The sequence below is a fragment of the Camelus dromedarius genome, chromosome 18, assembly GCF_036321535.1.
Source record: "Camelus dromedarius isolate mCamDro1 chromosome 18, mCamDro1.pat, whole genome shotgun sequence".
Classification (NCBI taxonomy): Eukaryota; Metazoa; Chordata; class Mammalia; order Artiodactyla; family Camelidae; genus Camelus; species Camelus dromedarius.
The window spans coordinates 24,785,605-24,798,790 of record NC_087453.1 but is presented as its reverse complement, the minus strand read 5'-3'; the positions used below and the strand labels follow the sequence as shown (position 1 = coordinate 24,798,790).

The following is a 13,186-nucleotide window of genomic DNA, read 5'->3' as shown; positions in this document are numbered from 1 at the left end:
AAAGGGACTTATGATCCTGAGCAGCTCCAACCTTGAGAGACAACAGACACAGTCTATTGTTTCTATCTGCTTCCCAGGAGAAAGAAAAAGTTGCTACATGGAGATGTTGCAGAATCCCTGGCCCCAAGCCTCTCCTATAAACCACCTTTTTATTTATGCATGCATTCACTCAATATATATTGGGTGGCTGCTATGTGCCTCAGTGCCATGTCAGGTGTTAAGTAAAATGTAAAAAATAAAAGACACAATATAAACTCTCCTGGAGATTATAACCTGATGGGAAAAAGAAGTATTAAACTACATAACACACACATAAACATACATAATGGGGGTGGGGTGAAAAAAGCTGTTAAAAATTAGTACAGCTATACCTTCCTCTTAAGGGGAATATATACTAAATGACTCACCTTAGGAAGGATAGATCTTTCCATGGTCATCTTCAGCTTACATATATCAGTGTGGAAGAAAGTCTTGCCTGAGATTTAATTATGTCCCATAAGAATTTGTGATTTCAAAGCAGAACTGAAAATGCGCTTTGAACTGCTGAAGATGGAGCCCCAGACAGTCTTCTCCCCCCCCTCCTTTTTTAAGTAGGCACAGCTATGCTATCAAAAGGCAGGCCTGGGAGGGTCGAGGGGTATAGCTCAGTGGTAGAGCATGTGCTTGGTATGTACGAGGTCTGGGTTCAATCAGTTAAGGGGGGGAAAAGGTAGGCCTGGGAACAAGTTAGGTGGGGGGTGGAGCCCTTAACTGCCCGGTGGGAACAGGAAAGAAATGAGGGTGCTGGATACCAGAGAGCACAGAAGAGAGCACAGGGAGTTTCTGCTTAATGGGTACAGAGTTTCTGTTTTAAATGATGAAAGCCTTCTGAAAATAGATACAATACTGTGAGTGTAGTTAATGCCACTAAATTGTACACTTAAAAATTGTTAAAGTGGTCAATTTTATGTTATGCATATTTTACAATAAAAAGAAGAAAGAAAAAAAATTTTTAGTGAAAAAATGAAAAAGAAGGGAGCAGCCTGAAAGTTGATGGGAGGCCAAGGCTCCAAGGGAACTAGGAGAAGACCTCCTTGGGGGGAATGGTTCAGAGACTCAGGGAACACGAGTGTCTGACAATCAGTCTCAAGTCTTATGCTCTGTGGTTCTATAAGATAACTCTCCTCTATCCCCCTAAACTTTAGTAAAAGTCTGCTATTCCCAAATTCCCTATTCTTTGGGGGCATCAAGGGAAAGAGCAGGTATTCTGCATCTGGGCAGGCACATCAGGGCAGAGAGAAAGGAGTCGTCACATGCCCTGAGATCCAAGTCACAATGCCGCAAAAGCTGAGGAGAACAAGCGATGCCCAGGAGACACATACGATGTGCTGGGGCAGTACCGACTATCCCACTTCAGGCAGGATGCGGGCTCAAGCAACTGGTACTGGAATACTAAAGGATAGACCAGCTCCACAGGGTTGGAAGACCTGAAACCAACCAGAAGGCAGAGATCTGAGTTACACAGGTGAACCTCATGAACTTCACAGCCTGCAGGCTCTTGCCTAGGTTAAGCTAAACTGGGTCCAGTGGGGCCACTGAGATGCAGTTCCTACCACATTGTAATAAGAGATTCATCTTCAGGAGCTGATTTTCTTTTCTGTGCTTTCTGGGATTTGCCATGTTAAAGACAGCTATGGATAACAGGCAAAGGAGAGCCAACTAGTGCATAATTGGAATCTCTGAAGGGAACAAAAACAATGAAATACAATAGCCATTTAAAAATATAATTCAGGGTGGTGGGTATAGCTCAGTGGTAGAGGACATGCTTCGTATTCATGAGATCCTGGGTTCAATCCCCAGTACTTCCATTAAAAAAAATAATAAAGTACTATACTTTATATATGTGTGTGTGTGTGTATATATGTATATATATAATACTATATAAAGTACTATATATACATATATATAATTCAGGAAAATATTCCTAAAATAAAAAAAGATTTCAATCTACATCTGAAACAAGCATGCTACATTTATACTAAAAGATATATTCTAGTAATATTACTAGAAAATAATCTTTAGTGGGGTGGGTATAACTCAGTGGTAGAGTGTGTGCTTAGCACGCACAAGGTCTTGGGTTCAATCCCCAGTACCTCCATTTAAAAAATAAATAAACCTAATTATCTCCCCCTCAAAAGAAATAAACAAACAAACAAAAAGCCCAAAAATAAACCAAAAAAATGCTGAGCTTTAAAAAAAAAAAAGAAAGAAAGAAACTTTGGGTCACCCAGGAAAAGAGAGCAAGAATAAAGGCTCCAAAAAAATTTTTTTGAACATACAAGAACTCAGAAATATTGTTCTCATGAAGTCATATAGAAATAGGGAATTAAAGATGGGACAAAATGAAACTGCAGATTTTCTAGAAGACATCAATAGTGAAATCCCTACATCTCAGAACCTATGGGATACAGCTAAAGCAGTGGTCAGAGGAAAAAATTCATAACTTACATACGAATACCAATTTTTTAAAAAGACTGAAAACAAAAGAATTAACAAGCACCCTTAAAGAATTATAAACCAAATAAAAACAGAAGGAAGCACTTAATTAAAATAGAATCAGGAATTAATGAGTTAATGCCATTTCTTTCCCTTAAGTTGAATGACTAGTACTTAGATGCTCATTATATAATTCTAAGCTTCTTTTTGCAAACATGAACTATTTCACAGTAATTTTCAGCTTTGTTAAATGAAGTATAACATATCCATACAATGGATAAGAATAAAAAAGGATAAGAATGCTATGTACTGCTATAAAAAGATCTCCAGGATACACTGTTGTTTGTTTGTTTTTATTTCAGGATACACTGTTCAATGGAACAAGCATGTGCAGAATCCTATATATAGTAGGCAGCCTACCTTGTAAGAAAACAGTGTGAGCAGGAAGTAGAATAAAAACACTTGTTCATATTTGCTTACATGTGTATAAAGAGCGAGACAGAGAGATGTGTAGGAACCTAAAAAGCTATTCATCCAGGCCGGTGGGAAAATAGGGTGGATGAGGACAGAGGTGGAACCAAGTTTTTCAGTAAAAACCTTTTTTATCATTTTGATTTCTAAACTATGTTAGCTATGTAGAAAATAAAATTTGGTTTATAAAAATAAACATTTAAAAAATTCAAGGCTGAGGGGGAGGGTATATAGCTCAAGTGGTAGAGTGCATGCTTAGCATGCACAAGGTCTTGGGTTGAATTCCCAGTACCTCCTTGAAACATAAATAAATTAACCTAATTACTCCCCTGAATAAATAAATAAAATTTAAAAAATTAAAAATTAAAAAAAATTCAAGGCTGGTCCAAATGGGTTCACTGGTAGTCTGCTAAACATTTAGGGAAGAAAATATATCAATTTGCTAAAATCTCTTCCTGAAGATTCAGATGCAGAAGAAACACTTCCTAACTCATTCTATGAGGCCAGCATTACTGTAATACCAAAACCAGACAAAGGCATGACAAGAAAACTGAAGACCAATATCACTCATGAAAACAGATGTAAAAGTCCTCAACAAGTATTAGCAAATAGAATCCAACAATGTATAAAGAATGCTGTATATACCATCACCAAGTGGGAGATAAATCCATCCCCAGGTAAGCAAGGCTGGTTTGATATTTCAGCATTAACTAATGGCATCGCATCAACAGACTGAAGAAAACTCACATGATCATATCAATAGATAAGGAAAAGTATTTGACAAAATCCAACATTCACTCATGATAAAAACTCTCAGCAAATTAGAAATAGAGAGGAACTTCCTCAATCTGATAAAGAACATCTACAAACCTCATGAAACATCATACTTAATGGTGAGAAACTAGAGGCTTTCCCACTAAAATCAGGAACAAGGCAAGAATGTCCCATCTCACCACTCCTTTTCAACATGGTACTAGGAGTCCTAATTAATGCAATAACACAGGAAAAGGAAATAAAAGGTAAGTAAATTGGGAAGGAAGAAATAAAACAAAGATGACATGATTATCTATGTAGAAAATCTGAATCAACCAAAAAACTCTTGGAACTAATAAACAGTCATAGCAAGGTTGCAGGATATAAGGTTAATATTAAGAAACCATTCACTTTCCTCTATACCAACAATGAACAAGTGGAATTTGAATTTGAAAATATATTACCACTTACATTAACACCCCCCAAAATGAAATACTTAGGCATAAACCTCACAAAACATGTACAAGACCTACTTGAGGAAAACTACAAAACTCTGATGAAAGAAATCAAAGAACTAAGTAAGTGGCAAGATATTTCCTGTTCATGGACAGAAGACTCAATTATTGTCAAGATGTCAGTTCTTCCCAACTTCACCTGCATCTATTCAGTGCAATCACAATCAAAATCCCAGCAAGTAATCTTGTACCCTGCATAGCACCTAGCAGAGTGTCAGGTCCAAGACAGGCTCAATGAAGGTGAAGTAAGCATGCGAAGTTGCGGTGGAAACCTGGCTCAGGGGTGCTGGGGCAAAAGTGGGAATATACAGAAAGGGCATTGAGCAAACTCAGGGAATTAAGGAAACCTAGGTACTAACTGGGCACCTGGAACAACAGAAACCAGGGGCTCAGTGGCCTCGAGGAGAGTCTCACTCTCTGTCATTTTCTGTGTATCAATTTCCTCCACCTGACGGAAACCAAGGTCACAAGCCTCAACTAACCCCAACTTCCCACAGCTTCCAGGGAATGGGGTCTCACCCTCTTCCTCAAGTTCAGTTTGAAAAATAGGTACAAAGGGTTCAGACTAGCCATGCTTGGGCCCTTCAACAGAAGCCAGAGGCCTGTTCTTGTGAGGATATAGCCACTCCGCCAGGACCACCAGCCTGGAGTAAGGGGAGGGGCAGCCCAGGAGAGCAGATTTTATAGGGCAGGGGTGTCCCACTGGTGGCTTCTGGGACATCTCCAGTGGCATAGCATGCCACATACATGGACTGAGGTTCCTTCAGGGTTTCAAGTTCAGAGGGTGATTTGTGGCATCCTAGAATGGAGAAGGTGGCCTTGTCCCAATAATGATGCTGGTGATAGAAAGCACAGCATGGCTGGTGGCCAGACTTCAAAGGGCAAAACTCCAATCACAGGTACTGCCTCCTAACTGGGTGTGGGTGGGTCCTTCCTGGGTGCCAAAGGGCAACTGTTTGACAAGCATGAGACGGGGCCGACACTGTACCCTGACCGCCTAGGAGGCCAGTTCTGCCCGTGCAAGAAAGCCACACCTCACAGGTCACAGGTAGGTCATGAAAATAGATGTAACTGAGGTTTTGTCCAATTGAATCATTTTAAATAACCACTAAATTTTAATCACCAATGAGTAAAGACTCCCTAACAGCAGTTTGGTGCCCTACCCATAAACTTTTGGGCCTGACCATGGTACAGGCAGGCCCAGCTCCACACCACCCAAGGGCTTTTTATGGGAGTAGAAAGAGTCAAGGAATTTTTCCTGGGACCAACTCACAACTGGACAGAAGGGAGTAGCAGGCAAACACCCACAGCCTTTCACTCCTTAGGTGAAGTCATTCAGAGGTGACAATTGTGCACTGGCCCCCAGAGGCACTAAGCTCTCTACCCACCCTGATAACACATCTGTATGGGCTGTCTCCCCTTCAAGTGCTTCCTGGGATCACCTCCAACATCAACTGCTTGTACCTAATCCTTGTCTCAGGCTCTGCTTCTTGGGAATCCACACCAACCCACCACATTTTGGTGGAGGAAGCAAGTGCTATCATCCAAAGGACGCACATAATGAAACAGGCGGTGAGGGGGACGAGAGGTGGAGACTTCCCAAGAAGCCTCTTGGGGACATACTTGACCACAAAAGCTCAGACACCCAGCTCAGAGCCATACAAAGATGTACTTTCTCACAGGAGCAGATGTGCATTAATCAAACTCACAGAAAATGGAGGGAGAAATCACACAGCTGCTGCTTTTTATTCAAAATGAGAATGACAATCAACAGAACTCTCACACCCACCTGACAGCTCCTCCTCTTCCCTGAGACAAAGGAAGCCCATGATTATCTCAAGGCTGCCAGTGGGCGTGGGCTGGGCCCAAAAGGAGTTACGGAGCCCCTCTGCTGAACGAGTAACACCTTTGTGAACTGTGACATGGCTGGACACCGAGTAGGCCCTCACCAACAAAATCCTTGATAGCGATGCCTAAGTGAGTACAAAGGCAGAGGCCAGCTCCCCTACCCTAGAAGTCTCAGGGCCTGCTTTTGCACCATGATGACTATGAATCTGGAAGCAGCAGCAGGCTGAGCTCCAAGCAGGTGTTCCTCACCAACCCCCAGCACTAGCAGCTGGTGGACTGTTTGGGGCTGGCTGGCAGGGATGGGACAAAGTCGGGTCAAGGACAAGCAGGGCCCACTGCATTGGTCTGAATAAGTCATGAGGCAGTTCCATGTACAGGATGTTCTATGATTCCTACCTGCCACCCTCTCTCCCAGCCCCCTTTGCTGCCAGCACATCCCATCCATCTGTCCTGGATGTGGCAGCACGCCAGAGCTGGGAGCAGGCTGGGAAGGAGGCAGTTGCCAAACTTTACCTGGCTGTGTGTCCGTCCACCCCCGTCCTCCCTCCTTGCTCTCTTGGGAAGTCCCATCCCAGTGAAGGGTCAGCGGGGCCAGGCAGCACTAAATTCCTTCTCCAGACCCTGGACAAACTGGTCATTGAGGAAGAGCAGTTGACCATGTGGCAGGAAGCGGGTGAGGATGCCCTCAATGCGGTCAGCCCGCAGCAGGAAGTTGGCACCAGGGACCAGCAGCCGGAGGTGGTCAAGGAGAAGGCGTGCCAGCAGTCGGAGTGTGCCCTCGGCCAGCAGCAGGTTCTCGTGGGCATCCAGCACCAGGGTGAAGCCTAATGAGAGCACAGCTAGCCATACTACTGTCCGAGGCTCCTGGAAAGGGTCCCCTGCGGCCAGGCGGAAGGCCCCACATGGGGCCTCCTGCAGGGGCACTGGCTCATCTGAAGACTGGGACTGCAGGTCCATGCCAGGCCGGCCACACGCCTGCTGCTGCAGCTGCCACATAGACTCCACCTGCCTGCAGAGAACAGAGGGTTACTGATTTCTGTAATCCTCTGGACTGACCCTGGAGCTGGGAGCTGCCATTATCTCCATGACGACATATAGAAACTGAACCTCAGAAAGACTAAGTGACCTACTCAGGGCCACAGAGCAGGGAGCATAAGCCCAGATGGAAATCCAGGCTCCAGCTTCCAGGTCCTGAACCATTTCAATCCATGTGGCCAAGAGAAGGCAGGTTTTGAATACAGCTCCTTGGGCTAGGAAAGGGCACCAGGGGAAGAAGACCCTGCCCCCACCTGCTTCAGAGGCCTCCTCAGCATCTCAACAAGAGATGAGAAGTGGAGTAAAAGCCATGTCCAACCCAGGCTGCCCAATCTCTCCACTGTCACCCCATCCTGCAGCCTTCCCCAAATAAAAAAGAAAAAAAAAAACATTCTATTTGGATATCCAGGCTTTTGAAATCTCTCTGATCCCTCAGGAATCATATTCCAATTTGGACCATGTAGATGCTGCTCTTAAAAACATGTTTGATTTTCTGTGCCAGGAGGGGGAGGACGCCAGAGGAACAAGAAGGTAACAAGATGCTGGCCCAGGGTTGCCCCAGAGTGTTACTCCCCCACCAAGAATGCAGAGGGGTCAGGAGATTCTGGCGCCTACTGGTTCAGTCTGGGTCTGGGATGGGAAGGTCCAAGGCCAGTCTCCCCATATGGAACAGTGTTTCCCAACTGCGCTCCTGGATCCCAGAAGCTCTTGGCGCAGAGTTCCCATATCCCGCATTCTCTCTCCTCAGAGATTCATAATGCTTAAAGACACGTGAAGGGCCCTGAAAAGTCCTGCACTGCAAAGCATGTTTAATCTGTACTGGGATCTGCCTACCTACACTCAAATCCCAGTTCTTTCACTTTCCAGATGTATAACCTTGGGCAAATTAAATTCCTTAAACTCTTTGTAGCTCAGTTTACTCATGTATAAGGTGGACATAATGTACCTACTTCAAATGACTGTTTCAAAGATAAAATGAATTCATATACATGAAATGCTCACAACATAAATGCTTAGCCCATACAAGCTCAATAAATGCTAACTGTAATAAATATAAATAAGAATGATAATAGCGTTATTATTTTTAATCCTTTTTCATGTAGTACTTGTGAACAACTGTGGAAGACTCTTTGAAAGCACCATTCTAGAATTTTCTCTCTGCTTCTGAGTCCTCCTGTTTCTCCTTGTCTGCCCCCTCCCCCCGCCCCGAAAACCTATCACAATCAGGTGTACATTCAATGAAGGCCCGGGGACGGGCAGGGCTGATTGTGTGGTTACCTGGCCGTGGCCAAAATCTGCTCCTTTCGGAGGAGCCTGTCCCTCTCAGGACCACGTGGCCTTGGGTCGTCGGGTGAATTCTCCGCACCAAAGAAGCAGGAGTAGAGCACTCGGCAAAGGCCCTCCTCAGCCTTCGGGGCCCGCAAGGTGTGGATGAGAAAGGCATGGACCATGGCTCTGGGATGGGTACTAAAAGGAAGCCAGAGACCTCAGTGAGATGAGCGTGAAACCCCAGGAGGGGAGGCAACCACAGAAACGGTCTGGCCTAGCTAGGTCTGGGAGCATGTCTGGAGGCTGATGTGGCTGGTCACTGGTCCTCGTTGGCCACCCAAGACACACTAACAGCATCCGGTCAGCACCACCTCTGCCGATAACAGAGTCTAGTTAGAAATCTCAGACAACCCTAAACCCAATTCTACAAAACAACTGGCCAGGAATCTTCAAAAATGTCAGTCATCAGAGTCAAGAGACACTGGGGAGCTGCTCCACACTGAAGACCAAAGAGACAGGACAGCTGAACGCAACTTGTGATCCTGGATGAGATCCCAGGCCACGAAAGGGGTAGTTTCAATATACAGCATTACTACGACAACTGGAAGCATTTAAATATGAATAACAGGTTAGATAATAGTCTTGATCAATGTTACCTGATTCTGAAAGTGGGAGAATGTCCTTGCTTTCAGAAAATACACACTTGAGTACCTCTAAGTATAGAGATAAAGGGGCATCATACCTGCAACTAACTTAATTGGAAAGTTCTTTATAAGAACAGTCTTGAAATTTTCTATGTTAAAGATCATGTCAAAATAAATACTATTAAATAATTAATAATAATAATAATAATAATAATAATAATAATAATAATAATAATAATAATAATAATAATAATAATAGTGGTGGCTGGCTGGCTCAGTGACCCGCTTGGGGTTGAAACGTGGACAGCAAGCAGACAGCTGTAGCTAAGGGTAAATGGACTGCGGGTTTAAACTAGTTAAACAGTAAAGTTCGCGAAGGTGCTTTGAAACCCAGAGCCCGCAGACCTGGCGCTGACCTCTGGTGACCCTCTAACCACGAGAAAAACACGTCATCAGCCTTCGCCACCGCGTCTCCCACCCCCGGCCCCATAGAGAAATGGTAGCGGCCAAAACCCATTACGTCACTACCTCGCGCAATCTTGCGGCGCAGTGGATTTTGGGGGTTGTAGTTGCTTGCCCCAGTTAGCCAAGCTTAAGGTGGGGCGCCACAGATTGAGTGTGACCTGCAACCCCCAGGCCACTGTCCTCGAGGCGTCACACTCACCTCTTCCGTGCCCGTGGACGTCTACTAACCGGCTACTCCACTCCTCAACAGGGATGCAATGGCGGTTGCGCGGCGTCTTAGACGCCTGCGCACGTCAGTCGCGAGCGCGCGCCTGAACGTGACGCACCGAGGGTGGGCGGGGTGTCACGTCGCGCTGCAGGCCGGGCGCGGGGTCCTGGCTGCTTTCTGATGTTTGGGCCTCAGGAGCCAGCGACGGGCGCCTTTCACCGTCGGGCCAAAGGCCCCTTGCTCAGAGCTCACGGCGCGGCCACGCTGGTCACTCCCTGACTGGATACGCGGGTTTCCCACTCGAAGCCTTAGACCTGTTAAGCCCCAGGCCACCTCCCCCGGCGACCGCGAGGTGGCGCAGCTACCCGGCGCTTGGACCTTCCGGAAGAGGCGAGGTGGCTGCGTTGTCGCCAGCGGGCGGGATTCGGAACCCCAGCGGCCTCTGCCAGCCGTGTGAGGCTCGCGGGGTCTGAGATCTTTCAAAACTGGCCAATATGCGTGGGAATCATGGGGGCTCCTGTTAACATCCAGGCTGAACTTTACCCCCGGGAATGAAGACTCAAGGAGAAATACGCATATTTAGGAAGCTTGAGGGGTGTGGGGAAGTCAGTGTTGTGAGTTCCCGCAGTGAGTTAAGACTTGAACTCTGTTTGGAGTGGAACGATTAAAACTCTGGTCCTAATCGTGTCACCAATTATGTGTCCCTGGCAGGTCAGTCACTTTATTGGGCCCCAATGAAGCCCCATAGGGTTTAGTAGGCTGATCAGTGTTTCCTTTCACATTCCCACCTCTGACAAGCTCCTTCCTTGTCCCCTCTTTGAGTGAGGCCATCGAAAGTATAAAGAACTTAGACCTTAAGCCTGACAGGGGCATTGCTAGGCTTCCCAGTTGGAAGCTTGGCCCAGACCTGTCAGCCTCATTGTCTGCCTGGGTGCCCTGGACCCCCACCTCCCCACACATAATCTTTTATTTCTTGGCATGTGAACTGCTGCACCCTCCCCAGATGTGTACTGGGCCTCAGAGCTCCACACTGGCTGTTCCCTCTTCCTGGGCTGCCCTTTGCTCCCTTTTATTTGCCGTTCAAAATGTGCTCAGACCAAAACTTAGGGGACGCCTTCCTGCCTGGACTTCCTGTTAGCGTTCCCTGCCCACTTTACACCCATTGTGAGGGTCTGCCTGTGGTGATGTCTCCCGTGGGGTGTACCCTGGCAGTGGTGCCCAGCTTCACTCCCCCTGGCCATGGCCATGCACAAGGCAGGCCTGGAGCTAACCCACACACACTCCTTGGTGACTGAAGTAGTAAAGGGCAGGGCAGGGCAGCCCAGGAAGGGACCCTAGGGCCAGGGCTCTCCAAGGGTATGCAGTCTGGGCCCCTCTGGCCATAGGGCCTGAGCAGAGGGGCAGTGAAGAGAGGCTAGAGGAGGTAGCCTGAGGGCTGGCCAGGGCATGTGGGCATTTTAACCACAGGTACAAGTATATTTGTTGGTGGAAGGGTAGGCCCAGAGACAGTGTGGGGCCTCAGCCACAAGGCTGGGATGATACTGGCTCACTTCCTGGTTCCTGGTCGCTATCACTCTCAACCAGGACTCATGTCTGCCAGCTGATACAGCAAAGAGCTGGCAGAGGGCTCTGGTTGCTGGGGGCCAACTAGTGCCTAGAACATAGTATTCTGACCTCTGTCCACTCCTCAGTGAGTCCCCTCCAGGTCTCAAGCTACTGGAGAGGCCAGCCTTGTGTAAGGTACATGGAGGGGACAGCAACGAGAAGCTAGCTTGAGCTACTCTGGAGTAGTGGGGACCCAGATGGATGTAGTGTCCAGGTAAGTGGGGCAGACTCAGGAGCCAGTCCCAACTCTTTGCATCCCTTAGCCAACTTGTGCCCCTGAGGTCAAAAGCCATGTGCTGATAACAGTGAGGCAGGAAGGAGTCTGGGTCCGCTGAGATGCTGCAGAGCCTTCTTGCTGAGTGAGGAGCACATATGTTTATTTTGTTTAAACCACTGTGTGGGGTTTCTGTTACGTTTGCCCTAACGAGTCAGTTAAGTGAGGCAGCATGTGAAGTGGGCAGAGCAGAGCCTGACACATAGTAGGCGCTCAATAAATCAATAAATGCTGGCAACCATTAATGTAGAGGCAGGAGAGGAGAAGGTGTAAGAGAGGCCTTGGCCAGTGCTAGAAAGCAGGTGGGGCCTTCTGGTCTGGTGGCAGCTCGGAGGCAGGGGGATGGACAGGCCGAGCATTGGCTTCCTGGTATGTGCATGTTCGTGTGCGGTAGGCTTTTCTAGTGGTCACCCTAGAGATCGTGGTGGGGCCAGGCACACAGTAGGTGCAGATGTGTTTGCAGGTAAACTCGAGGTGTGTGAGATAGAGACAAACAGGAGAGGAGGAAGAGAAGTAAAAGCAAATAAAGCACTTCACACACACAAAAAATAGTCTTGAAGGAAGCAGCTTGGCTGGATTTGAGGTCTGGCCCACCTACCTGGATGGGACCCGGGACCACACTTTGCTGTTGTTTCCCCTCCTCCTCCTCTGGCTATGGACAGAGGCTCCCATCACCCCATTCCCCAGCTCTGCTCTTCTCAGTGGTCCTCTGGGTTGGGGGTTTGCCTGAAGCCCCTTCCCCACACTCCCACTTTCCACTGCCCTCTGCCTATGTCTGGAGGGAGGCCTGCCCCACAGTGGCAGGCAGCCTGGTGTTTGCCTCTTCTGATCCCCTTTGATGCCCACCACTGGGATGCATGTGGTGACTGATACTGACTCAGTTTGGAAAGTAGATTCCATTCCCCACCTGCCCGTGTCACTGCAGGGTCCTGAATCACTGATGGGCAGCCTGGATTTGGAAACTCTGCTGCTTCGCCTGGACCTCAGAATCAACCCTCAGGTCCTGTTTACACGCCTCCAGGGACAGGGAGTGCTCTCCCCACTCCATTGGTTTTTGACAGCTGGAAACCTTTATTGATCAACTTTACAGACTAGGAGACCTCAGGCCAGACCAGTTGAGCCACACCCTACTTCTGGATGTGGGGAGGGCAATTAGGTGGAATCTGCCAGCCCCAGGCAGTGGATTTTTGGAATGACTCCCTGATAAGGATGTCAAGCTGTTTCTCAAATTGTAGAGGAGGAATCTAAGAGGAAGAGAGAATCTGCTTTATTGAGAGCCCAGGTGGACTGAGATTGAATAGATATGGTTGCCCTAGATTAAAAGGGACCAAAGTAGGGCAAGCCTTGTTCTTCCATCTGCCTCCACCTTCCTGGGCCATCTCAGGGGTGACTTCCCCTGTGTGAGCCACCAGACGGCCTCCTCCTCCTCCTCTGTCTCCACCAACTCCATCCATAGCCACCAGTCTCCTACACAGCAGCTAGGCTTTCCCTTGTAACCCATCACCCAGGGGCACGTCCAAAACCCTCAGGCTGGCCCCTTTCTTTTAATTGATTTTAGGCTTATCCTTTTTACCTGTCTGGTCTTGTAATCCCCACGTTGGCTCTGAGTAATAACAGCCATAGC

General features: G+C 47.3%; 1 protein-coding gene across 2 annotated transcripts; it reads right to left on the bottom strand.

Moving 5' to 3' along the window:
- Positions 1-398: 398 nt before the first annotated feature.
- AP5S1 (adaptor related protein complex 5 subunit sigma 1) lies at positions 399-9,977 on the bottom strand. Of its 2 annotated transcripts, XR_837813.3 has the most exons (4): positions 9,675-9,977; positions 8,376-8,564; positions 6,576-7,071; positions 399-1,466 (listed from the first exon to the last, which is right to left on the bottom strand). XR_837813.3 is itself a non-coding variant. In XM_010988241.3 (3 exons), the coding sequence occupies exons 2-3, from the start codon at positions 8,546-8,548 to the stop codon at positions 6,645-6,647; spliced, it is 600 nt and encodes a 199-aa protein (XP_010986543.1). In that variant the 5' UTR covers positions 8,549-8,564; positions 9,675-9,977; the 3' UTR covers positions 5,930-6,644. The 2 variants fall into 2 exon arrangements, 1 of the variants encoding a protein (XP_010986543.1); XM_010988241.3 differs by lacking the exon at positions 399-1,466 and having other exon boundaries at positions 5,930-7,071.
- Positions 9,978-13,186: the final 3,209 nt, after the last annotated feature.